This window comes from Neodiprion lecontei, chromosome 4 (assembly GCF_021901455.1).
Source record: "Neodiprion lecontei isolate iyNeoLeco1 chromosome 4, iyNeoLeco1.1, whole genome shotgun sequence".
Classification (NCBI taxonomy): Eukaryota; Metazoa; Arthropoda; class Insecta; order Hymenoptera; family Diprionidae; genus Neodiprion; species Neodiprion lecontei.
The window spans coordinates 23,062,506-23,089,890 of NC_060263.1; the positions used below are offsets into that span (position 1 = coordinate 23,062,506).

Below are 27,385 nucleotides of genomic sequence, written 5' to 3' on the forward strand. Positions count from 1 at the left end.
TAACGCTTCGTTTCTCCATCATGCCAAAGTCCGACGATTTCGTTACTCGCCGCTAGATGACGATGTATAAAGATCCCATGTGTCAAAATGTGAAAGGAGAATGTAACAGTCCTACCCTTGCCGACCGAATCACCTATCGCTCGCATTATCGCGTGGTACGTACAACCCATGTATGTACATACGTGCATACAACCGCGGGTGGGACCAAAGATTTCTAAATGATTGGTCATTTTCAAGTCCGGTGAACTTACGTCTAGTGGAGGACGCTAACGATGAGGCGAGTTTTGATACAGAAATTTTTGTCTGTTACCGAATCATAATCAATTAATATTGTAAGCCCCCCCATAAGCAAATTGGTAAATGTAGAACACCGTCATTATTACCGTATCCAGGGTGTTTTTATCTGATCCAGCGGTTCAAATTACAATTCTGTAAATGCATTATACAGGAATTCTTATTCATTTTTACAACATAATATATTACAGCTTCAGTCTTAGCCTATACACTTTCTTATTCTATGCGGGATTCCCAATATTCAAAACAGAAAGAAAAACTTGAAACTTTGAAAAAATCATGAATTTTAATTCACAAATTTGAATGAACAAAGTTGACTGAACGTGTATATGTACTAACGAATATATGTATGTACATAGAAATATAATTTCCCGCTTTATAATTTTATCACATACATAAAAGTAAGATGTTTACATTATGTGGTAGTTTAAAATTCAATGTCAATAGTACAAAATACAGATATTCGCAATGAGTTAAAGTAGTATAGCAAAATAAATTCCTTTTATTACACTTTTTACTCAATCAGTAACGATGGTTCATTTGGTCACAATGAAATGAATACATTCATTTTGTAGGTTTATGCACAACATGGTGTATGGTAATTTATATAATAGCTTAATTATAAATTTTATTACATATTTACATATATGCAATATGCAGGTGTGAACCTTGGCTAGATAGTACGCATTGACAAGGTACTAGAGAAAAAAATAATTAAACAAAGCATTTAAGTATTATAAACAGTTTTCTACAGCAGAATATTTCAGCTTCCATTATTTATATCCTGCCATAGAATTAATCAAACTTTGAGTAGTCACGATCGATTACTGTTGCTGTTGCCGAGCTCTGTTATTTGCTCTATCTCTATAAGGACATTCGATCACAATTGAGTTACAAACAAGATCGTAACCAGTTCTGTTGAACCTGAAGAAAAACAGGGCAAAGGAAATAGGAAACAGAAATGCTAAGATCAAATTCTTGACTATCGATCGACCAAGAGATAATGGAAATCCTAGATCTGTACCAGGGGTGATGAATACTAAATCAGAACCATCAGGTCTTTCTATGGGCGTTACATTTCGACACTGTACCACACGCAATCCCATTACAATTTTACCTGGTGTAGCTCCACCTATGCAGCCATTTATACCATGCTGAAGCCAGAGTGCCTACAAGGTTATCAACATTAAAAATTGCGCTGGTATTTTTCTTCTTTCGTTATTACGAACCCCCCAGTTTCTAAGAAGCTGATACCCTATTTTGCAGATGCTACTGATTCTTTTAGATACGTCTATAAATAATGGACCTTTAAAAAGGAAGCATGTTTCATTTCAAATTGTCTGATCGCTGAGATCGTCTCAAACTATTTTAGTTATAACATAAGAAGGGCCGACTGTACAGTTGTAATATTTAATTTGCTGACAGAGAAATGAAAAGTACGAAGAGATAGTTACCTCGAAAATGCACACAATGATGCGATGAATTAACTCCAAGATCAGTATTCCAGATGTCATTTCTAGAGCCATTTCGTAATCAATACGAAGATTTTTCTGTATCATGTCTAAATCGTATCGTTCTATGTCTCTGAAAAAATCAAGGAACAATTGTTTGCTGATTGAAATTTGAAATTCTGAGTATTCTGAGGGCTCCTGAGAAGCATAACTACTCCGAAGCCCTAGTGTTTATAGTTGTGACTTACATAAAATCGAAAAAGTCGACGGCAATAAATGTAATGGAAAGTTTAAGAAAGAATAGTACCATGAAGTCAATGAACTCTGCAAAAAATCGTTTCCAAAGTGGCGGTATACGATATTCAAAACCTGCAAGTGAAGATTTATTGTTCCTTTTAACAAATACCGTCAAACCAACGGAATGAGTATGACATGCATGATAGATGTCTCAAAATTACTGCATCTTAATCACTTTTTACAATGTATCAGAATCGTAAACAGACTTGTAGATTACATTTTCATGAACATTTCTCATTTTCTTCTCTTTAAATCTTATGAAATTGATGTGTCATTTTTTATTAAAATTTCAAAGAAATTAAATATGTTGGTAATTGAAGCAATGAATTTTTAATAAAATGTATTAGATATCCTTTTCCACCGATAACTAGTTTATCATAATCGATATTGGACCTATTTGAAGAACAGTGAAATATAGAAATTAGCTTTTTGCAGCAATATTTGAATAGAAAACAAAGATGATTTAGATGAATCAGATGGAGAAATGGTAGTTAAAAAAAACAGATTTTATGGAAGAAAATTGTAAATTCACAGGAAGTTTAGCTGAACATCTTTGTTACTAAGCGGAGAGGAATGAATTTATAAATGTCTGCAGACTATTTCTACAAATATTGTATACAGGCAGAATATGTGAGAAAAATTCATCTCGGTAGACCAGCATGATCAATAAAATTTGTAGCCAAACATTTGTACCACATTTCATCGGCTGGGAGGAAGAAGGTGTTGTTTCGGCTTTATCATAAAAAAGGTGTTGTTTAGGCTTTGCTGTGAAAAAGATGTTGTTTCAGCTTTGCCGTGAAAAACATGTTGTTTCAGCTTCAATTTGAAAAAGATGATGTTTCAAGATCAATTTTTATAAAACCAATTTCTAGTTACCGAAACAACACCTTCTTCCTCCCAGCGGATGACTTAGTCTGACCTGATGCAGGAGTTTTGTTCTGTAATGAAATCAAATGCAGGCTGAACCTGTGTTAATAATTGAAGAACACAGGAGTTATTTTTATGACCTTCTACCTTCGGCTCCAGGCGGTCGTGGTATTCCGGCAGTATCTGGAGGTCTCCTTAGTCTGAGACCTTCGTTAGTTTCAGGACTGTTTACGTCAGCATTGGCTTGTACATTTGACGCTGTTGCAAAACCAGCGTTGCTTGGTACTTGCTGGAATGGATTGACACCTGATGCAAATAAACATAGATCCACGAATGTTTTCAATTATCTGAACTTAAATTCAACAAACTGAAATTGAACAGTTGAGACTAGCTAGCAACAATCATTATATGCAATTTAAAACTAGCAAGCGGACGAAAAGTTGAAGCCGATATTTGATTTCTAATTCATACCAGTGGTAGGGTTCAACATTTGCGTTGACATTACGTAGTAAGGAAACATTGCCGCTACACTCTGACAGACGTACGCCTCCTGCAGCCATTTTTCCAATTTCTCAAAATATTCGGATCTCTCTTTGACAGCTGACGTCTGTGTATTTTGAGGTTGGGTTGCACTTTCATTTGGATTTCTATCCTCGGACGATTTATTCTCGTCTTCCAGCATCGTTGTTCTTTTATTGGTTCGCGTGAAAAGTAACTCGCACTGGAGTAAAAACGAAATGACGATCAGATACGAAACGGCTAATTGAGAATCACATCGCATTGACGTAAATGGCATTGACTATAAAGTCTTCATCGCACGGTTGAATCTCCATGTACAGAAAGTTTTAAGCAATCACAACAGTGTTATGCGAAAATGCACCAATGCGATTGTAGCTCCAGAAGGATGAATACCGGATTGAAGGTACAATTACAGAGTTACAGACGGAGCTTAAAGTAGCATCATCAGGTATGAATCTTGGGGGGAATTGCCAGCCTTCTTATTCTGTTCCTGATGACTATTGTCACCGCTGCGTTGTCATGTCCCAACAAACTCTTGTGTTTAGAATAGAATTTACTGTCACGCATGTGCGAATTCGGAAAACGAATTGATGATCAGACTTGTTACGAATCGGCACGTGTTGGAACTTGGTACAACTTCGGAATATTTCGAGCGTAAGCTAGGGTTAGACCGTGGTTAAGCACTGGCTATTTAGGAAATTGTACATACCTAATAACATGGAGCAATATAAAACCAGTAACTTACGTTCAATGACGCAGTGCGTTAAATTGAATTATTCTAGTCCGCATGCGCCAGAGAATGCCGGAGTTTGCAAAATACAGCATTTCAATTGTGCACATTTGCACGCATCAACGTTGTTTTTCCTCACTTCCAAGCAGATGTTTGAATAATATTTTTTTATTCTTTAATTTATAAGACAATGACGGTTGGGAATAATTAATTGAGTGAAGACTGTTATTTCTCTTTACTTATTCAGATGATTTTCGTATTTGTTTCACTTTCGTTTTTCTGAGGCACCATTTTCAGTGCCTCTGGTGTATGTAACGTTATCAGTATACTTGAAAAAAATTAAATTTGCTGTTATGTTCACCTTAACACCTTTTTTTAGAAACTGGATAGTAAGTAATTAGACACCCTGATGCTTAATAAACATATATCGTTGTGTACCCATGGAAATGGAAAAGGTGTCAAAGAATAAGAATAATCATCCTGTGCAATAAACGCAATGGTGATCCATGATTATTAATGTTATTATTAATTTATTTTAAAACACCTGTCAACTACGACACATACTATAATAACATAAAAAATAATAAATACAAAAGATATATACAAAGCCTAATCACTACAATAATATCTATGTACGTCTGATCGAGTTTGCAACTTATAAGTTAATATAAATGAAAATCACGTATTTTGCACAGATATTTTTAAACTAGACGCCAATTTTCCTTACGTACAAATAGACAGTTATTATAATAATATGTAATGGTAAGACAATTTTTCTACAAAAAATACTCAATATATTATTGTTAAATACTGAGCCCTGTCAGTCCCGTCTTCTGAGTCTTACACTTTTAACGATATTCCGTCCATTAATTCTTACAGTGAAGTATGTACCAAGGATGGCATTCAGGAATATTTTTTCTTACTGTCTATGATGGATCAGCATACCATTACTATTCGCGTGGCATTCGCATAGAATACTTACACAATTTTATATTTATTGTTTTCTATAATTAGCCTCACTCGATTTTCAGCAGATTCAATGAATCATTTAATTATGAAAATCTCTCCTGCTGACGGCCGCTAACGTAGGAGGTACTGAATTCTCGTGCACCAATTAAGAGTACTAAACAAAAAAATTGTTAAAATACCAATGACAGATAATTCCAGAATTTCTTGTCATGTTTGCCACTATTAGAGGATAAAACTCTTTGCCAAGTCCTACATAAAACTCACAAAGTATAATACATCGTTGCAAATTAATTCTATTTTGCCAACCATATTCATTGACTAAAATTAATCTCCAATGGTAATATAGCAAATATGACGCTTCTTTTGAAAACGTATGCATACAGTGTAATCCACAAATTTCCCATACGATTATATACTAATGAAATTCTTGTTCTTCATCGTTATAATCGAACATCTGGTCTTCATATGTACATATATGGAATATTATTATTTAAAAATTATGTTCTAAATCTGACGTTTCGTGTTTTACTTACATTCCTAAACGACGTTGCTACCGCGAATTATACTATACATTTATACTGTATATAACTAAAAACGAAGATTACATTTAATTTGAGTACTCTCAAGCTAGAAATTAAAAAAAAAAAAAAATAATCCAAATAAAAATCTGCACTAACCTGGGTTTAGGTCTGCAAAACAAATTTATCCGATGATTGATGAAAGTAAGAGTCGGTGGCCGTACACACATTTCTGAAATATCCGACAGAAACTTTAGAATATTCATAATGGAATATCCGATATACGTAACTACACATAATGAGGTTCAGTTCAACGGCAGTGCGTTCAGAGTCATTATTATGGCTAGGCGAATAGCGGTCGAATGGAATAAAATATTCCAGCAATTGAATAATTAGAATAGTTCGAATTATTTCAGTGATTCTAATTATTCGAACAGTTCGAATTACCCGGTTTAAATCTTAGAGTCTATATATTTTTTCCTCGTTTAGAAAATACTTAGTCGAATAAAAGGTGCTGTCTGTCGAATTTCTTTTCGACAGGAAATTCAATGTAAGTTGCATAAAAATATACACAAATTATCTAATACTGATATTCCGTTAACATCTGAGTTGCATATTTATTCACTGATAATATTATAAGCCGGCTACCGCTGATACGAGTGCGATAGCATTCCGGTTGTTCGGCGATTAACAGCCCTTAAATCATTGAACGCTATTCCAGGCCTAAAAACAACAATACCACGAGTATAGAGAAAGGTATAATTTCCCCTTCGAATAAACTCTACTCGTAATAACCAAGTATTCAGTCCGCAAAAATCACGGGCATGGTTGACTCTTAAAAGGATGCTGCGGTTTTAGATAACAATAATGCTAGAAAATGTATTCCCGTAATCGAATTATCATTAAGTATAGGAATGCGTTTTCTGGCGTTATCCTCGCATGGAACAAAGAAATTGTCCGATATTTTTGTTCGGCATTGGAAGTACAATTGCGATATCTGCGGGATTTTCCCGTCAGTGATACGTAATCGTTGATAATATTCACAACAAGTAACAGATTTTTGCTGGCCGGTAAAAAACGAGCATAGCATCGTCTTAAGGGGACCAGACAGTTGTAATTTAAAAAAAAAGTTAATTACTTGAAGACTTGAATTATCCGTTTCATGTCATTATTCGGTTTGTGTCGAATTATTCATGATTTCGAACTATTTGCACACGCCTAGTCATGACGTATGCATGTACACGTATGGGCATTAATTCTGAGACGGCTAGTTTTTCGCCCGGTTCGATTGCGTTGGTAATGCAGATTGGGCCTGCAGTGCCACCGTCAGCCGGCCGCAGGGGCCGAATCTGCCTTACCAACATAATCAACTCGGCCGAAAAACTAGCCGTCTCAGGATCAATGTCCACACGTGTACGAGCTCAAGTGACATTTATCGTCTGCTCAAATTTAAGTTCGATCAGTACGATGGATTCGGTGAATTCCTTTGAAAATTGCTCTGTTGACTTTGATTCTGTTGCAGTGGTCCCGGACTGGGCCTTTCGCCCCTGTACTGCGATGGTCCAGGAGGACCGGGAGCCTTCCCATAATTCCCTCTCGCGGAGCCCTGATAGCTTCCGTAAGCCGAGTCTTCGCTGCGCCTAGAAACATGCCCGTACATGCTTTCCGGTCTCCTCGGATTTCCTCCGTTCTCCGAGCTGGTCGCCAACGGGCTGTTTGCGTGCCCTGCGGGGTGAGTTTGGGCCGAAGAAATTACGCTGGGCGGAGAGTTTTGGTGCCCATGTTGCCCCCGATTTTGTACGGTCTGCCCAGAATTTTGACCGTTACCGGGATTTCCCTGCGCTCCCAAGCCGGTAGCGCCATGATTTGGGGTAGAATTTTGGGCATTACCAGTTTGTTGGATATTCTGCGTTCCCGGAGGGGGTGCAGGGGCCCTTCCGTAAACACTAGACGTGGTCGAGACGCCGTAGATTCCATTCTCTCGGGCGCTAATGCTGGTTGAAATTCCCCTTATACCATAAATGCTCTGAGTGCATTGCTGCAGTTGATTCTGCATGTTCTGATTAGTGCTGTTGTGATTCTGACTCTGTGTTTGCACAGTCTCCCTCGGCCCTTGCGAACTCTGTCCGATTCTCATGGGGTAGAGACTCTGGGCAGGCATCAACGGCCCAGGTTTCGGAATGACCAGACCATCTCTGGGTCCCGAGGTAGATTTTGCGTACACGCTCTGAGATCTGTTCAAATTAGCCCGGGTCAACGGCGGGGACTTACAGTACAGCGATTTCGTCCCGCCGTAAATTGATTCGACGCGATCAATGGCCGTCGGTGGAGCGCTGTAAATCGAGGATGGGGCCCCGGCGATGGGCCTGTAGGTTGCGTAGACGCTGGGAAACTTTGGACCCGTTGCCTTGTCCAATTCATCATACGGGTCCTCGTCCGATCGCACGGAGGAATCGTCACCGTCGTCGCTTTCCTGGGAACTTTTTGACCGTTTCGGACTCAGCACGTATTCGTGCAGTAAGGCTGCTACTGCACCGCCGGAAATCGGTCCCACCCAGTATACGTAATGATCACTCCAGACGTTCCTCAAGAAGGCTACCCCCAAGGCACGAGCTGGGTTTAGGTAGGGTCTCTGTAACGAAAAGGAATGACACAAAGATTAGAGCGGAATAAAATTTTGATGTGAATGAAGGACAAAAAACAAGTAGTTATAACATGAAGCGTGAGACTCGGTTTTAAGCTAGTAAATTAGTTAGGTAGACGTACATTAGGGTGGTTCAGAAAGGGGCCTTTTGTTTAGATTTCGCTCTTCTCCGAGATTCTTGTACTTTTTCACGAAAAAAATAGCTCACGCGGAAAGGCTGGGTCAAAGAAAATTGTTTAATACTGTCTCAACTACGTTGAAATTTGGAAAAAGGCTATTTTCGGGAATTTCAAAATTCACATATCGAAATTTCATCGTCGTTGCGGCAGTAGTAAGAAATTTTTTTCAGCCCAGCCTTTTCACGTGAGCTATTTTTTAGTGAATAGGACAAGAATCCCGCAGAAGAGTGAAATCTAAAAACAGGCTTTTTCTGAACCGTCCAAATGTATATACATGATCACATTTTGCAAAATGATGAGATTTTTTTTAATATTTCATTACGTTGAGCTCCTGATGTTAGTTGCAGGAAAATTGATATTGCGTGACAATGATTTGTGGCGATATAGGTGACGAGTCACTAATAGATTTCACGTCTTTCAGACATACCGATATAATTTAGGTGTGTACGGGTACTGAAATTCTTCGGGATGGGTCGACTTGGGTAAAATGGTTTACTTTCGGGTCGGGTACCTGAAAATTTCGGGTACTCGAAAATTTTGGATTACCCGAAAACTGCGGGTACTCAAATATCTCGAGTTACCTGAAAATCCCGAGTTCCTCGAAAATCTTGGGTTTGTCAAATTTGCCGAATCTTTGAAAGTTTTAATCACAGCTGTTTTCACTTCGCCAAAAATACCGGGATTTCTAAATTGACCAGAGATCTTTGAAAATTTCGGACTTGAAGAACAATTTCGTAGCCGTCTGGAATTATGAATTCTGAAGGTTCTAATCTCAAAAGATCAGACTAGAGGCTCATCTAAAAATATACTCTGGAATTCTTTCATATAATAAGTAATTTTATTATGGACCAGTAGGGGTGTGCGGGTACTGAAATTCTCTGTGTCGGGTCGTGTAAAATGGATCACTTTCGGGTAAGGTACGCAAAAATTTCGGACTACCGTGAAATTTCGTCGTATAATATGATAATAATACAATTCCAGCATTTAATCCACAGTGAAACTATTGCACGAATGCTGAATAAGCTAAAGTGAGCAACAAATTAATTGGCTCTGGAATGCTGATTTTTTTTGTTGGAACGAGGCGCTCTGCTCGCACAGTTCAAGCCAATTTATAGCATCAGCTGCATGCTTTGTTACAACATCAGTGCGTAACCCGTGAATACAAACTTTTTAGACGATTTTTAGCCAACCGTTAGACCCTGATACCAGATACCTATGCATACGATGCGAAATTTTTATCACTTCGAATGTATGATATACGTATATAAATGCAGAAGTATTTAATTAAGAAGATAAATTTACTGTTCTCTGATAGAACAATCTTATTAAAAAAAAAACTTATCCGCCTTCTAGGAAATCAGAAACTGTTCAGTTGTACCGTCCTGTTCTCCTTGGTTTTGTTTTTATATTTTGTTTTATCACCGCGCCACAGGTGAGAACAGGTAGGAATGCTGACCTTCCATCCCTCTCGACAGTTGGTACCAAAAATATTCCACGTTACGAAGGGGGGACATACCTATATATAGTTATTATGGACGTAACTCACGTAACTAAATTTAAGTACAAATTCTTTCATCCAATGCAACGTATGTACAGAGTTACAGCAAAATTCAGTACAGTTGACAATGAACTTACAAAGGACGAATGAAAAGTAGTGTAAGTGTATTTTTTATAACAATCGATTTTTTAACGATTCTGTTAATTTTTTTGCCCATGAAAGTTTAGTTGTTGTACAATGCCTGTGCAAATGTTAATTACTGTTTTTATCAATTGAAATTCATATTCAAGTTTAATAAATCTTCGTGCACTTCGATTGAAGTTTACCTTATAATACTAACAGGTTCGAGACGAGCACGAGGAAGTTGCAATAACCGAAAATTGAAGACGACAAAGCAATGAAAAAATGTATACAATTACCGAAACCAATGTAGCAGTTGTGTAGGTTGCGGCAAGAACCATAGCAGGTTTCGAGGAAACAGATGCCGGAAGTCCCCGAGGAGTATCAGCAGCGAAATGGGCCAAAACAACCAAGGCAGAGAGTGCCAATTCCACCAGAAGTTTTTGGATGGAGCCGGTAATCCATCCTTGCGACTTCAGACTATCCGGTGACACGCTGAAACAATTTAACGATATCTCGTATAAGAAAATTATTCTTCCGGAGTATCAAAAATATCAAAAATATATCACAATATCACATTTCGACTAATTGTTCTGTGAAAACAATCAATTGATGTCTACGATCGATCGATTATTTGCACTTCAGCCCTAAAATTCAAGAATAAATCACAATTTTCCAACTACTCGATGATTTTGAACGAGTCGAGTTGGAAAAGCATGTATGTCTAATGCTTTATTACGGTTCACTAAATTCGAGACAATCCTGAAATTGCGAAATAAGGATTTTTCCGAAATATGTATCGTTACATTAACGATACGTAACTTCAACTTCGGTAAGAGCTATGCATGTTACATCTGCAGCAAATGAAAGTGGAACAATCAAAGTAAGTGTTTTTCTCGACAGACTCTGCACTCCGAGTCAGTGTTCCTCAACCTTTTGCGCCTTGGGATCGTAAGGTTTGAGAAAACGACGAAAATAATAAAGATCATGATAGAATTAAGAAAATGATTTGTATAAACATGTTGAGGAAATCTTCGAGTTATTGGAACGGTTATGATAGGTCATTCAATTAAAACCAGAATCCGTAATGAAGTTGAGAATTCCATAGAAACCATTCTATTTAATAATCGCTCGCCAACTCCGTCAATTGTTTTAAAATTTATTCACATCATCATTTTCACGTAATTTGATATATTTTTAGGTGACAAGGAGAGCAATTTTTCACGTTAGAAATACAAATTTTTATGTCATCTAAAATCATCATTACACTATAGTCACGTGGTTCCTTTTGAAAACTGAAATTGGGTAATTGTGGAGCGTCAGAAATTAACGATTAGTAGAAAAAAAATTTCATAGTTTTGTACTAAACAAACCATAACGAAGCCTTACACAAGGGGCGGTAGGTAAAATTGAGGCCTGAAGGATTCAGTGGCAGGTACAAATCTGAATGTCGTTGAGTTGATCTAGCTAATTGTAAATAGAAGAATATGCTGATCTCCAAACACTCGAATAAGTTTTTTTGTACTATTGAACGTCATAGTTTACATTTTAAGAACTCATATTTATCCGTTGACGTTGAAACACCGTACAGGTGTAACTTAATATTTTAAATGAAGATCGCAAAAGACAAAAAAAAAAAGAAGAAATTGCGAAATTTCGAATTTGCCGAAAAAACTTTACGGAAAATAGAAGTTTAAATTCTTGTAAACTTAAAAACTTCGTATCGTAGTTTGACTTATTTCTCTCTCGTAATAACCCAAAGTTGAGAAGCCGTGTCTGGGCCGAGAGAATGAATCCTGCAAGCTTTGCGTAGCGTCTTATACGGATGTATATACGTGTTGTATAAATTGAACACGATCTTGAGATGCGGGTTCTTTGCATAATTATGTACGGATAGTTCTTCCGAAACCCGAGATGCCTGGTGGGCTCACGTTTGACGGCCGATTTCTTTGCAACTTCACAATATAGTTGGATGTGAGCCATTCGATATAACGATCATTATTTTATTACTCTTGTACTTTGAGAGAGATCTTTAGTCAATGTGCGACGGTCACGTAATAAAATTAATAAGAATCGTTGATTTTGGGTGAATTGATTTCGCTGTAATATAAATTGAAGGTCTTGTTTTACACCGAATGTGGTTTAAGTCGAACACTCGTCCCTTGTGATGGTTTACTTTTCACTAGATTGTACGTTGCGTCCGATTCATCCTACGACGGTTACAAAACCGCAATAATAGGTGTAGCAATAGCAAAGTAAAAGGGTATTCCCGTACCCCATTGAAATTTTTCACCCCCTGCCGTCTTTCACGTGACAGATATCAGCCCCGATGCAGGGGTGGAGGTCCCTGTGGTGTAATATTTATATTAGCCGGTGCATTGGCCAGCCTCTCTTGACAGACGTCGGTTCGCATGTAGTTTATAGGAATAAATGGGCATGCGCATGGGTGAGTGCAACCGGAGATTGTTTGAACATAATACAGGGTCACAAGCGCCGTCTGACCCGTACAATATGAAAATTAATTCAGCTCTAGGTATGAGTATGAATATGTAAATTTTCATTATCGTAAACGTGATTTATAAAAAAATGTCTCTATATTGGTGTGAGAATTCATCGGAAGTTCTTTGAAGTAATTAAGTGTACAAATGATAAGAACATCGGTTACTTTATTTCTACTGTAGAAATACAACGTGTACATATTTTGTACGGAGTTACGGAAACAAAGACCATGAAGCAGCGGATCGAGGAATTTACATTTTTTTCCTTTTGGTACTAACTGAATTTACGACTTATTTCATTTTTACTGCGATTCTGGCAAACTCATGTTAAATCGATTTATGTGAAGAAATAAAAATCCATTTCGTGATAATCGAAACTTTGAAGAATAGAGTATTAATCTATTCGTCGCACGTAACAAAGCTCGTTTCTTTGAAAATCTTTAAACAATTTCATCTATTCTACAAAGCAAAAAACTGTTTTTATGCCAGAATGCTCGTTCTTAATTGTCAAAGTAGTTAAATTAATAACAATCGCTCGACATTCTTACAACGAGGAATTAATCGTTGTTTGTAATGTTTCTCCTTAATTCCAAATTCTCAGACACAACATTACGGAAATACTGATATTATAATACATTCTATGCTACGTTGGCCGAAAGCGGAAATGAGTTTCGGTTTTAAAATTGGAAGTGCGCATGCCCGTTCCGTGTATCGAAAGGTAATAAATAACTGAGACGGTACTTTTGAACCTTTGATAGTAGCCCTTGCATAAAATTAATCTCCGAAGGAACAGGCCAATAAGAAGTAAATTGGATGCGCATATTAATTAAGGATTCGAGACCTCCGGCTGTTTGTCGAACGCTTCTCAAAGCGCCAAAGGGATTGCCTGAATTCTAACGGGTCGTACAACCTGTTCGCCACTGTTGTACTCTGCGACTATAATTAGGGCTCTCCTGGATCGCAATTAGACTAAGAATTTGAAGTCACGTAATAAACATTTTGTCAGCAGCCCAAGACCAAATTGGCTGCAATTCAATTACGTAGCTATAGAAGCTGTGACTAATTTTATATTTTTTTCAATGATCTACAGTCATGTTACAATATCGCTGTTGAATTTCTATGGTGATTAGTTTCCTTCGAAACGATAAGTAATCTTTGAATGCTGGTTAAAGGCTCCCTGATCGTGATATCCTAATACGATTAGTTCATCGCCGGTATTGATGTTGACACTGTCTTCACCGCTCTGCTGTTATTGTTTTTGCTTGAATTGACGATTAAACCGAAGTTATTTTATTTTCTCTTGTTCGTTAGAATCTTGTGCTGAATAATATGACAAAAATTTTTAATCACATAAGAGTATAAATTTTGTGCACCTTTGTTCACAATGATTCGTTACGTTCTCGGTGTTGATGCTACGGAAATCGATTGCTTTTCGTCTAAGCAGGAAAAGTTATAACAAGTTTCAATTGAATGACCCGAATAAATATGTTAAGCAGCATTCGAAAAATTTCTAGTTCTTGAAATATCTTTTCGAAAAAGACTGAAGTTAAATGAAACGTACCTCAGTATTTAAAATTTCTATTTAAAAACTGTTCTCGACCGCGATCATAAAATATTGTATAATTCACTAACCACCTACAATTGTAATGACTTTTTCCCATCGAGGAGAAATGAATTTTTCACAAGGGGTGTCCAATGATTTCATAAACGGCTTGGATCGATCAATTGATCGTAAATTGGCAGCGGAACGTAAGTAATCGGAATTTAATCCATCCCTAATTCCCATCGAAGTATGACAAAATCTGCGTGGAACGTCGACAAGTGCTCACAGCTCGTATTAGGCCTTTAGAGCTTTGTCCGAGTTAAAAGCCCCTATCGTTCTCACGTATTATGCAAATGTGAGAGTCTCCGTTTCTCTCTCGCACCTTAGTCTGCTCTAACGTGACGCACCAAATTGATGAAATCAGAAATGCAGATCATGCCTGAACAATTGAGATCAAGTGTTTAAACGGTACGAAGTATCCCGATCGTAATCGTTGGAAAAGTGAGAAATAGGGAGACGAACCCTATGCGAGCATTTTTTGCGCTCACTATTTCTACGATTTATTTCTCTGTGGTTTACTTTTTTCCCTACATCCGATGCTAGCGTGGTACATAGGATTTGGGCACAGTCAGCCGATGATAAGCGGATTTTTCCCGATTTGCGAGAACTTGATTACCCCCGGGATATTCTTAGGTACCCTAAGTAATCCTCTTGCGTGAATGCTGCTGTAAAAACCGTATAATACACCATAAAAAAAAAAACAAAAAAAAACCACGATAGAGAAATTTAACAATACAGGAGAGAAAACCTTTTTGTGCCCTTCGAATAATACATCGCGTACCCCGCTACAACTACTTCGTGTACTTTCGGGAAATTTTAATATATGGGCAAAATTTTTTATACTCGAGTTTGTAGGATACACATTTTTTCTGCATAGAATCTCTATAAATTTATCGGAATGCTGAAGTATATAAAAAAATATTCAAACGTCTTCTAATTGTTTTCAACAATTCAGTTTTCCTTCGCTCGAATGTACGTGTTCGTTCATCGCTTAATGTCGGATGAAACCGGAAATATCAATTATAGTCATACTAAAAGACGCCCTCACTTTTGAACACGACCGAATATTCGAAGGAATATCCTATAACTTGTTTAAAGAAAAATGTACGTTTCTTACGAATGAAAGAAATCGTGTCTTTTCTTCTAACGTATTATACTTTGCGTGAAAAATTAAGGCGGTCGAACCGCCGAAACACGCGGTACGTTATGGCTACATCGTATTCAAAGAAAAAACTGTCTAAAATCAATAATAATAATTGAAAACATAATCGCACGACGAGTTCGAGAACCGGACAGAACTTGGCTGCAGGGTCGTTGAAATCTGTATCAATTGAGAGAGGAAGAAAAAAAAAAAAACAAAAAAAATTCTCTGAAAAATTGAACGAGATACAATGGGAAACACTTGACGTGAGAGCTCACGCAACCTGTGCCGCGGTTTAACGATTTCTATTCTCCCCAGGCTAGCGACGGAATCGGCGCACCGTTCGAGCGATAAGTTTTAAATAAATTTCAATTGAAGGACCGAGTGGCGAGTCTCCCTTATTTTCTCCCCGTCGCGGCAACGTTTAACGAGCTATTGATACTGTGCCGTTCGCCAGCCCCGCCGGGACTCGGCGATGATAGACCACGATCACATAGCCTGCCTGCTCTCGAGGGCGAAAAACACGGGGCGCACATGTTGAACTGGATGATATGGAATCAACCTGATTCCATTGTAAATTTAAGGGTGGGATAATATGGGGTAAATGAAGGGTAAGCCGCGCCCCCCAACCACCCTGAGAGACTTGATATGGGAACTTTCAGATGCGGCGCGATGAAACGGGGTCATTTCTCTTCTCGTTTCCTCTCTGTCCAGCTCGCAATCGGTTCTGCAGTCCCTTTTCTTCGCCGCCTCGAATTCCCCGCCCCCGCTTCCTGCTGGACCTCTTATTGTTAAAGGGCTGCGTGCTTTCTTTTTACCGGCACGGTTCGATCCGTGCCACGGTGTTTTAATATGATGTAAAATACACGTTGCGCCGCACATGTTTACCCACTGTGAAACCAGTTTGCACGGTGAATTGTATTCCGTTTTCACGCACGTCTTGGCCGGCTATAATACGACCTGCGTCTTGTGACCTACGAGTAACGCGGTAGAGCAAACGAAGAGAACAGGAAGTATGTTTTAAGGAGGTAATTAATTGGCCGAAAATAGATACTTTTTGTCAATTTTATCACAAGTTTGTCGTGCGTTTAGTAGTCCTCAAATTTTTTTCTTCGTAAGCTTCAAAAATATCTTTGTGAATAGAAAAAAGTGTAGTACCAGATGTTGATGTCTCATTTGAACTTGCTTTAAAATTGTTAAAAATCTGGTAGATTTCTAAGATTGCTTCGAGATTCATTGAATCACGACGCATCTTGCATCTCTATCATCACTGCAGCTCGATTCAAGAAAAATTGAATCCCCCAGAACTTGACTGCGTTCTGTAAACCGTGGGAGAACACCGAGTTTCCCACAGGATCCAGTATTACACTCTGCAGAGAATTTTAGGGATGGTCAATTTCTACGGTAGTTACGATTACTCTTCTGTATAAAATTTTACTCCACAATGGGAACTCGGACACATTGACATGGTAAACATGATTTTTGGTAGAAATCGATATTGTCAAAATGATTGTTAGAAAAATAACGTCTGTTATATTACCAAATCAACAATGGTTATTTATCGCTTTGAGTTATTCTAGATTTGGCAAGCACCAATGGTATATTATTGCAATGCAAATGAAGATGACAAGGGATGTGAGAAAAAGTGAGAAATGTTTTTCATTGTCTATGCTGCATAGTACCTGATGCATCTTAAGGATGATTCGACCTGATTGATTTCAGTAAAAGATAGGAATACAGAAAAAAAAACCGGTTGAAATTTTCTAGCCAGCCCAATAACGGTGAAGACAAATGAAACAGCTTCCCTATTTTGACGTAGAAATGAATCCAAGCAACTTTGGATAGCACAATCTAAGACGTGAACAATCTGGGAAAAGATTTTACAAGCAGGACTTTCGAAATGATGAAACTTTGGCGATTGAGAGGATTGACAATAAAGAAATGTTACACCGACCCTCGGTAGCAACCCAAGGATGACCCTCGCAGCTGCAGGAGGTCCTCACTCATCGTTCAGCACTCCCTCGGGTTCCGAAGATACGTTCCATGCCGCGTTATGCGATTGTCCATAGCCGTAGAAAACACGTGCCGGCCACATGTTGCACAAAAGAAATCTTCGAGGTACGGTGAAAATGGAATATAGAAGCCTATATTCCTTTGGAAACACGCGAGCACGGAGCGATTATTACAAAGGGTCTTTTCGGGTCCCATAAATAATATTCTTAGCCGTAGTACCGCAACACCGAGACCAAAGAAGGGTCTCCCTGTTAGTCTGCAGGGGAATCGGTGCAGGTCAGCAGATGTTTTCGATGCTGGGTGGTGAAGACCGGGCCAATAGGAGCCACGCTTTGGTCGTGTGCGTCCAATCAAAGCAGGGTGAAAAGGGCGCAAGAAAGGCGAGGGAAGAGGAGAGAAAAAAAAAACCGGCACCTTCGTACGTTCGAGGGAAGATTCTTAAGAACCAAGCTACAACACGTGGTCGCAACCATCTGTTGGCATCCTGCTAGCTCTCGACGTCAAACTGTAATTTTAGACCTTTCGTGTACGAAGATATCTCTACGCTTTTCCTTTTTTTTCTTATTCCTCTTTCGTTTTAAGGGGGGGTTCGTTTTTCGTGCCGACTTAACGACGCCAGAACGCCACATGTTCCGACTTACTAGACGCAGGATCACGGCTAATCTTCGACTGTACCTCGGCAGCGGTGGTAAAAAAAAAAAAAAAGGCAAAAAACCGAGCCATAGTTTTGACTGCGGGTCCAGAAGAATAGCGTCACAAGGTACAACCATCTTTCAGGGGTTAATACCGTGACCGATAATTGCACCCTAATTGTACATCGGATACAGACCTGAGAGAATCCGGGCTACAATTATTTAAATTATCTCCAGCGAACCTGTCTACAATCTCTCGATTGAAAGACTGTACAATTTGGTCAAATTTATAGCTCTTAGATCCTTATGAACCTGCATTATGCGATATTTATCGATGGGTTCCGGAGCATGTAATCGGTGTCACAAAAAAGCTTCTCAAGAGGATACATTTTTCCCGTCAAATTAAAAAATTCCACGAATATCAAGAGGAGGAAAAATTCATCGCCATTGTCAGCAAGCTAAAAATAATACGGATAAAGCAGGGCTTTAGAAAGATTGAAAAAAATGACTCTTCGGAATCATTGCCTGCAGCAATATCTCCGGATGCGTTTCGTTCTTTCGAAACCAAATGAAACCAGACTTGATGTTATTGAATTCTTAAGTTTGAATGTAATCAATGCGAACTAGTCACTTTTTTATCAGAATATGAAAAACGATTCGAAACGAATCCTCGACGGAACATTTTATGGGAAACCTCGTTCAGGATGCAAAAAATTCAGCATGTGAGAGAATGAGGGCACCTTCTCTTTTGAATGGTTGGAACACTTTGTCAAGCCTGAACGTCCCGATAACGCTTCTCGAAGGAGAAGAGAAGAGAAGAGGTGCCATACACACAGGATCGACAGCGGCACACGCGCGCGCCATATGAGCAGACAAAAAGGTAACAAGTGCGCGATATGTACCGAAATAATAATCGAACAATACTCTAGTTAACCGGACGACCGCAAAGCATCGCCCTCGTTCCCCGGGGATGACACCCTAAAAAAGCTGCATCTGTTGCGGCGATTTTAGCGGTCGGTTGTTAAGTTTGAGTGTGGAAAAGCTACACTGTACACTTGTATTTCAGGGGGGTGTGATCTGGTATTGTTCTCCGGCTGCTCCAAGGGTTGATTCGGGATTTCTACGTGCCGCGAATAACCATAAGGGTAAACACATAAATCGCAAAATAAATGAATAAAGGCCCGAGGCTAACAGCCCGTGCAAAATTTACAGTGATGTCTTTATATGCGGCGATTGTCAGTGCCATTCCGGGATTACCGAGCCAGGCAAAAAAGGTCCGAATCTGTGGTTACGTTACAAGATTGTAATGGTGATTTACGTTCGAGACCACCTTGATCAAAAGTAGAACAATATTTTTCTTCCTGCTGGAACAACGTATGTACATTGATTCTTGTCGCACAAAAAATCATCACACAGTATATCCTTTTTAGCTCAAGTTTAAAAGGTATCTCTTGCAGCATGTGTTTTCTTCCTGGTTAAATTACGCGTCAAAAACACACTTATTCCAGTTTCCTCGCGGTTTTTTTTTTTTTTCTATTTTTATTTTTTAAGTAATCGTGACTATGGTCTTTGATGAATGTAATCGCGAAGATAATTAAATTATTGTCAAAAGCGATTGTAGATCTTTTCACTTCGGAGCTACCAGTAACCAGATATTAGCAAACTTACGACGATCGATACATCTTGTTAAAAACGGTGGACTGAAACTCACCTATCAAGATTTGCGAAAACTAATATGTTATTATTCATATTAAAATGAAATCAGTTCAAGTACTACACGATTATTTTTTTAAATTCCGCGAAAAACTGAAATGAATATAGGGGAGGACCGGGCGAAATGAACCCCTAACGAAAACACGATCTTCAAAAAATGAAACAATGACAATTCGTTTTGTTTTGGGGGTAAAATAATTTTTAACATCTTGGGTCTATTTTTACAGAAATAATAACAAAAGTTCAAATCTGGTTCAAGTGATATGAGAAAAAAAAGCAAAAAAAAAAGAAATCAACGCTACTATAATTTGAAACAGTCTGATGATGAGATTCTTAAAAAAATTTCGCACAGATCTTCAGCTTCAGAAACCAGGAAAAAGTCGCGAAAGGAGCTCTCGGGTAATTGAGGAATCAGCAATGTATTTTCGTATGCTCATGTGGTTCCGATGCCCTCAGGAAACAGCTGTAAGGAAGCAGGTGGTCTGACGTAGACAAGACACACGCGGTGCGCGTGGCGAACCGGAAGTGAACGCAAAACCACCCCTTGGGTCACTTCCGGTATCATGCTTTTGTGCCCACCTTCGTACCCACGGATCTTTCAACGTATAGGTATGGATCATACGCGTTTGTATACGTGCTACATTGATGTGAGATCGCATTCCCTCGTAGAGACCCCCAAAAGCCTAGTAAAAATACCGTGGCGCAGGTAAGCATGCGATGTGTAATATTTTTCTCAATTTTCAAGGGGAAACGGCGATATAGATGTTGGAGCTTAATTTTTTTGGGATAGATAATAGAACTAACTCAACCTCAGCATTAATCATTGCCTGCTTCGTATACAAAAACTCGATGGTTGTTATTTTTAGAAAAATACACGCAAGATACACGAAACTATTTTGCGCTATTATCGATCTTTTTTTTGTAATTGCAACGCAAAATCAGTTTACGAGGTTTACTCTACTTTTTTAGTTAAATAAGGCTTTAGCGTCAATTTATTGTTGCACGAGCATTAAATTTTCGCAACAGTTACCACGAAAATATAGTAGCAGTGATCGTAGTGAGGAAAATAGTAACACATATACTAGACTTTTCGGTAACAGCTACAAAACTAATTTTCATTTTCTACCTAGAGCAATATTTTCTGACTGTGGTAAAAAACGAGAACAGTTAAGGACGGAGCGGTAACCGGAAATAAAAATTTCTCCCAGTGTGTGACGAGTGGGAAAATTTCCGAATAGTGTCCGCGTTTAACTTTCTTTAGCCAAGTGTGCAGATCACTTTTCCGAACACCCAGTGTGCAATGACTATTTAAACAAAGCGCATCCTGCGGTCGTGCAAAGATTACCTTCGGCTGCATTAAGTTTCGCGATTCGTCGGAAGATAAAGTTCGTCATACCGCCTTACGATTAAAGTACCGTAGGTACGAAGGACTACCTGTGGAGCTATTCCTGTGTCTATCGGTTCGCCGCACGCATTCCAAAGGACGCGTATTATATACCAGGGATTTTGTGTTTTGTTAAAATGGGAAAGTTGAACGGCGTTGATGTTATTTCTAAGCTGTAGGAAATTTGAGAAAATGAAATACTGAATGTTTTGACAACAGAAGTGCCAGGAAATGCAAGTGCTAGATCTTTAACAGAAATACAAATCTGCAAATTGAATAGCGTAATATTAAGATTGTAAATTTTTGTTGCTACGTGTCCAATTCATCAACAAATACGTTTACTGTTCACAACGTCGTATTTTTGTTTGTTGATATGAAGTGATTGAATAAACTGTAATCTTTTGGTTGTTTCATATTTCTTTCGTTCCATTTTATTTTGGAACGTTGGTTAACATCAGTTTAAGCAAACATTTCCAAGTTCGCATATAAAAAAGAGCCACTGACCGCAGAGCCACCAAGTGGGCAATAATTTTGTTCAACATCCCTCTTACCATGTACTAAACAGGACGTCACTGTTGATCTGGGATTAGGTTTTCGGTAGCATTCCTCGGTGGTTTGTGACAGGAAGTCAGCTCGAACAGGAAATTTAATGTGTTTAATTAATTTAATTAAACCGAATATCCAACTTGTTCCCACGTTTCACACAAGACGTTACACGGGGTCGGTTGTTATAATTCGTTAAGAGACCCTGCAGACGTGTCACATTTTTCTAAATATTTACGGTGCCGAGCTTCCGTGGGGATCTTCATAAGAAGCAACAAACTTTATGGCTGGCTGGGTGAAAGACGCTCGTCCGTAATGGAAAAGCGTAATCTTCAGCCGCCTGCGGCGCAGTCCCAACATTAGGGGGCTTAAAATGTCCTCATATTGAAATGGTACCGAACCGTTCATTCGAATCTGGTGTATGCATCCTGAGGATTCGTCGTTCAATATGAAAGTAGCTTGCCGTACGGGCAAAGCCCACGATATGAGATCCGGGAGCCTTCCTTTCGTTTAGGTTTTGTAGAATCTGGGGACGTGTTTTCTTTCATGGAAGGTATGCGTCAGGCGAGGGGTGTAAAATACCGTACCCGAGTTTCTTGGTAGGTAAAGCCATTAAGAATGAATAATTTCACAGGAATTTTTCAACTTTACAGGAAAACTCGTCGTGTATTTAAGATTAATGTTATATTCAGAGAACAAGCGGAGGGAGAAAAAAAATTATAGTCATCTTTATAAAAATGTGTGAAAACCAGAACTTTCATCGCGGTTTTAAAAACTGTAATAATAATCACAGAGTGAAACAGATGAAGAGAAAAAAAAAATCCGATAACGGTACGATTGTGTTAGAGATTCGTGTACAAAGAAACGTGAAAGGTGAAAAATTTTAAGAAACTAGAAATGGGACCGTAACGAATTGCGTCGCTGTAGAAAAGATTTACCGAATTCCAAAGTTCTTTGTGATTTGCCCGACCGTTTTCCCGTTCTTCGATTCAATCCATTTCAAGATGCGCTTCACAAATTTTGGCTACCTGTTCCACCTGGCTTTGCCGTCCAGTGGTTCTCGATCGCCACGTTATGAACATTTCACAATTGCAATAAACCAATTTTCAAAAAATTCTAGAACAACGCGGTAGCTTATACGAAGATTAAAATATCTCACGGACTTGTAGTTTCGATTGAAACTACCAAATTACTGCACAAAAAGAGCTACCCATCGAATCTCATTCAGTCAGTGTCAGCAGCGAGTTAGGCTTTCGATAAAACTTGATGGATTTGTACTTCAGTCACCTTCAAAAGCTTTCACAAGTCCGTCTGCGAGCATCGGACATGATCTCACTGATTTGTTCAAGAGTCCCGAAGAGCATTCTTATCTGTATATATCCAAGAAGTGTTTGTTTGTCTGCGGGCATGGATACAGCAGGGGCCGTAAGGCCCGTGGTGTACGCATATGTCAACGGGGCCGCCTCAAGCTGAACTCCTCCGCAAACGAAACTTCGGAACATCTGCTCCCCGAAGTAGGTATCTATCCTCTCTTAATAAAGCCTCCTTCCGAACGCTGTGCTCTTCTCTCCTCTCTCGCATCGCCGCGCTCGCTATCTCCGTCCCACAATCTCGCACGTCTTCCTTTTTGGTCCATACGAAACATCTGCGGCAGCTGCAAAGCGAGGCGGTGGCCACGTTGACGACCCAAGAGCCAAGAGGCAGGTGTTCCTCAACCAGATCCTCGGTGCTCGGCCTTCCAATTACCTGCCTGGGCACCGTTTTCTCGATCCTCTCTATTCTCGTCACCCTCAACCCTTGCTTACGAAGGCGCTTATCTCCTTCTTTCTTCATTTTTTTCTTTACGCTCTTTCATTCCTCTGCGCACAGCTCTCAATTTTGTTCTGCTCTTTTCGACGACGCGGTCACACAGAGGTGGGCCTTTTTGTTTCAGGCCACAGTCGGTCCTTTTTCAGTTCAGGAAACCGGTAAAGACGCTCGACCGTGGTCGAAACAAATTGTTGCCCGGTGTCTGAGGCGCTTTGTGGCAAAGATTGGCTCGTGCCTTTCGTAAAACCGTACTACGTGGCAAGGGCTTCGACTTGGATGTGACAATAACGGATTCAGCTACTGACGGTGTTTGCTGAACGGTCTTGTTTCACTTGACATTTGTAGAATGACCGTAACACGGCATACGTTGTTCAAAACAAAAAAATTCATTACATTTATATGCTTGCAACAATGCAAGGTAATTGGAAGTGTTTATTCGTTTTCTTCCCCGGGCTCTTTGCATCGGTCCTAATCGGCTTTTGTGTTATGAACAACTCCTTGACTTCCAAACAAAATTAAACACTATTTTTCGTGATTTTAAAAAATAGCACATTCACGTACGTGTGAGGTCAAATATGAAATCACATTTTCGATCAGTTAGTTTCTCCTACCGTTCGTCAGATGGATTCGATTAATTCCGGAACGGATACAGATAGAGATTTGAGATTTTCAGGGAACCTCTACTCGCTTACTATCCAAGACGGGAACTTGTCATTTTGGATCGGATTCGAGTTTGGGTTTATTATGTTGTGGCAAATAATTATTGACAACTGAATAACGAAACTCCTTGCAAAATCTATTTACCACTTAGTCTTCAGCATACTTCCGTGATTTGAATAGTTTAAAGATTTTTATAAATCACACGTCTCAAAACTGCCATAAAGTAACTTTACAGTTGTAAGGTACGAATCGAGTATAATTTTAGTACGTGGTAAGTGACGCGATGTTCTTTAAAAAAAGCAAGGCATGAAACCAACAAATTGTCTGAAAAACTTGAGGCCATTCAAGAATGGTGCACGCTTCAATAAAAGGCAGAGCAGACTTGTAAAGCGAAGTACGGTGCAGCTACTTGCTGCGAAGTTCTCAAGTTTCATGTCTCGCGCAGCTGTCGTTCAAACTCTCTGCCTTTCGAACAAGATGTAATACGCCGATACGCATATGCCGAATACCTTGACTTCGTCGATACAGTTCTCATCCTTTACGGGTGCTCAAAATTAATCGGCGACCACCTGGCGCTAAATTTTTTTCACACCAAACCGACTACCATTTATTATATATATATATATATATATATATATATATATATTCGCATTTTCTCGCTGGATTGTGAATTGCATAACCGTGCAGTGATATTCCCAGATGAAGATGAGAAAAATGAGAAAACGAATTTGTGTGTGTGCACGATTACTGAGCAATCCAAAAAGGTCCTTACATAAGAACTATTCGTCCCGAAGGATATCCCTGAGAACCTGGAGCGACATTTCCGGGCGTTCAACATCCTGGTAGTTGTGTAAAGGTTTTCTCCTCTGATCAAGCGAAAACAATGCGAGACGAACGAAGGAGTGGAGTGGAAAAAAAGCTTCGTGCAGGTACGTATAATATAAAGCTTACCTTTGAAGTATCGCAGCACCTGCTATTCCACCCCCACACTGTGCTGCCAAATACAGTGCGGCACGTAGCGGTGAGATCCGTCTGGACAACGCGAAAGATATCGATACTGCTGGATTGACGTGACCTCCTGCAAAACATTAACAATTACCGGTGTTTATGGTACACTGAGAAAAATATCAGTTTTTCTAGTCACTGCAAAATTTTGGTCCAATGGGTACCATTGTAACAACGGTTTAAATATCTATAGAATAACAATAAAATACGGTAAGAACAACTATTTAATGTAGTGATTAATAATCAGAAAATATTACTAATAACCCATAAGTTGAATCATAAAAATCGATGCTCAGGCATTTACCCAACCCAAGCTTGTTGCATACTTCTATACACGTGAATTCTGGTGTATACATGTATTATATACCTAAATGAATGTCGGATAGTGTGGCAAGTTCAGTAGGTGAGTGTATACATAAGTATACACGTATACTGTCTGCTTTATCTAGTTAACAAGCCAATTGAGCGCCGGCATAGGGGCGACCACAAGTGGCATTGTTAGAGAGGGTATCAAATAATCTACAGTGTTCAGCATGAAGCCGCATTTAACGTCACGGCATTGTTTTACTGGCTGGACGCTCCGTTTAACGTATTCGCGATTTCGATTCGCACGTAGATCGTTTAAAGATTATACGGATTACAGATGTATCGGTGATAAATTTAAATATGGACCATGAGAATTATTTATCCATGCATCGATCATACAGCGGTTACTGTTCCACCGTACCCAGTACAAGAAACGCATACATCGATCAATCAATTTTAGAACATTGAGGATCGTTGTACACTAAGCTCGATATTTAATACGAACCAAAAATATTCAACACGACGGTGTGTTGGAAAATTATTTATAAGGATAGTCGGATACCTCTGAAGTTATTGTAATGTTAATCTAACTGGGAACTCTTCGATCAATAGATATTTAGGCTGTACGGGTTGAGCGGGAAAATGATTTCAAAGTAAGTCGTATCCCTTGCTTTATGTTGAATCAATATCACCTCACGCTAGTTTCGTTTTAATTAATTCACAATTTGCAGAATATTATTTTACCTGATCTGCTTCATCTAACCTCTCCCATAATAATTTATACCAGTGTATGCAGTAGCTGCTAGTTATTCATAAGTTACTTTACGCTTAACGTTTACCTTTCTACTTTTTACGGAATTATCTCCTTGGCTAATACAAAGCCTGCATCTAACTCTATATCCATCCATCTATCCGTCCGTCTATCTATATATCTATCTATCTATCTATCTCTTTTCAGGAAGTTAGAGAGGCAAAAAGAAGATGGTTAAATTTGATTTCAGATAATAAATTGGCGGCACATATATTCTTGTCTTACCACTTATGTGTCCGAAGATCAAACAAATCGAGGCCATCGCAAGCCCTGTAGCAATAGAGACTGCCAATGCGGACAAACGGGTACTGGGTTCTATCAGGGAAGGTGCAACGGCGCCAGGTACGACCAAAGCAAGGATGGAAGTTGCGAAACATTCGATGGCCACGGCTCGCCAAAGCTCAAGACTCCTCGCCTCCACCGACATCGGTGGCCTCCTTTCGACAGAATTTTCGCTCGCATTATCTCGGAGCGCCGATATTCTTTCGAATAACGTTACTATATGGGCGTCCAGCTCCCGTGGAAGGGTTGCGGTGGTCATGATAAATTATAGTCTGCGAGAGATCACTTTAAAAATAATACAATTTTCTTACAGGTATTCACTTTATCGGTAAACTATGATAATATAGAAATTTCAGATGGTTGTTATTAATTTTCGACACTATCGCGTATCACGCGTCATTTTTATTTATTTTTTTCTTCTTCTTTTATCGTTTTTTTATTGTTACGCCTTCACTTTCGGTTAATTTAATTAATTTTCAATGTTTATACCACACAAATAATATAGCTCGGAGTATTGTTTATTTTGTTATTCGAGTTAGACTTTCGATAATTGTACCGATTTAGGGTAATATCGTTAATTCGAATCAACGAATAAAAGTTTCCCGCAATATAATTTTATACGAAGGTTTAAGTTTCTCGAGAATTCGAAAAAAAAAAAAATCTTCCCGTGAGCAGCCCGATGATTGTATTTATCCACGCGGTTCATTCACTCTTATCCACGTTTGTGAAAAATTTATCCTGTACGTATAGCCGGACAGCAATGTGCTTTCAAGCCCAAGTCAGCCTGGCCCCCGTTGCCTCGATGTTGCCCCAGCGGCAACGCGTTCTCGAGTGAAGATCAAATCGGTGGCGGCGAAACAAGTAAACCGAGCCTTCGAGCCGTCGAGACGCCCCCACTC

General features: G+C 39.1%; 2 protein-coding genes across 6 annotated transcripts; both read right to left on the reverse strand.

The window, feature by feature from the left end:
* Window positions 1-436: 436 nt before the first annotated feature.
* LOC107226252 (protein FAM8A1) lies at window positions 437-4,279 on the reverse strand. 5 transcript variants are annotated; one of them, XM_046737704.1, is made up of 6 exons: window positions 4,174-4,279; window positions 3,381-3,630; window positions 3,057-3,215; window positions 1,994-2,114; window positions 1,749-1,878; window positions 437-1,463 (listed from the first exon to the last, which is right to left on the reverse strand). In XM_046737704.1, the coding sequence occupies exons 2-6, from the start codon at window positions 3,589-3,591 to the stop codon at window positions 1,119-1,121; spliced, it is 966 nt and encodes a 321-aa protein (XP_046593660.1). In that variant the 5' UTR covers window positions 3,592-3,630; window positions 4,174-4,279; the 3' UTR covers window positions 437-1,118. The 5 variants fall into 5 exon arrangements, with proteins under 5 accessions (XP_046593660.1, XP_046593659.1, XP_046593657.1 ...); XM_046737703.1 differs by having other exon boundaries at window positions 4,138-4,192; XM_046737701.1 differs by lacking the exon at window positions 4,174-4,279 and adding an exon at window positions 3,900-4,125.
* A 31-nt stretch (window positions 4,280-4,310) lies between these two features.
* LOC107226237 (neurogenic protein big brain) lies at window positions 4,311-27,323 on the reverse strand. Its single transcript, XM_015666982.2, has 4 exons — window positions 26,430-27,323; window positions 25,034-25,160; window positions 10,386-10,581; window positions 4,311-8,277 (listed from the first exon to the last, which is right to left on the reverse strand). Exons 1-4 carry the CDS (start codon window positions 26,743-26,745, stop codon window positions 7,105-7,107), a joined length of 1,812 nt encoding a protein of 603 aa, XP_015522468.1. The 5' UTR covers window positions 26,746-27,323; the 3' UTR covers window positions 4,311-7,104.
* Window positions 27,324-27,385: the final 62 nt, after the last annotated feature.

Bases quoted from the DNA above. Each gene is read 5' to 3' on its own strand.
- LOC107226252 (XM_046737701.1), bottom strand. From the start codon at position 3,995: ATGCGTGACAGTAAATTCTATTCTAAACACAAGAGTTTGTTGGGACAT. The intron at 2,115-3,056 runs GTAGAAGGTCAT...CTTCACTTGCAG, and splicing joins ACGACCGCCTGGAGCCGAAG to GTTTTGAATATCGTATACCG. The intron at 1,464-1,748 runs GTAACTATCTCT...ATAACCTTGTAG, and splicing joins TCATTGTGTGCATTTTCGAG to GCACTCTGGCTTCAGCATGG.
- LOC107226237 (XM_015666982.2), bottom strand. From the start codon at position 26,745: ATGACCACCGCAACCCTTCCACGGGAGCTGGACGCCCATATAGTAACG. The intron at 10,582-25,033 runs GTAAGCTTTATA...AAATTGTTTCAG, and splicing joins GGTGCTGCGATACTTCAAAG to CGTGTCACCGGATAGTCTGA. The intron at 8,278-10,385 runs GTAATTGTATAC...TTTTCGTTACAG, and splicing joins CAACTGCTACATTGGTTTCG to AGACCCTACCTAAACCCAGC.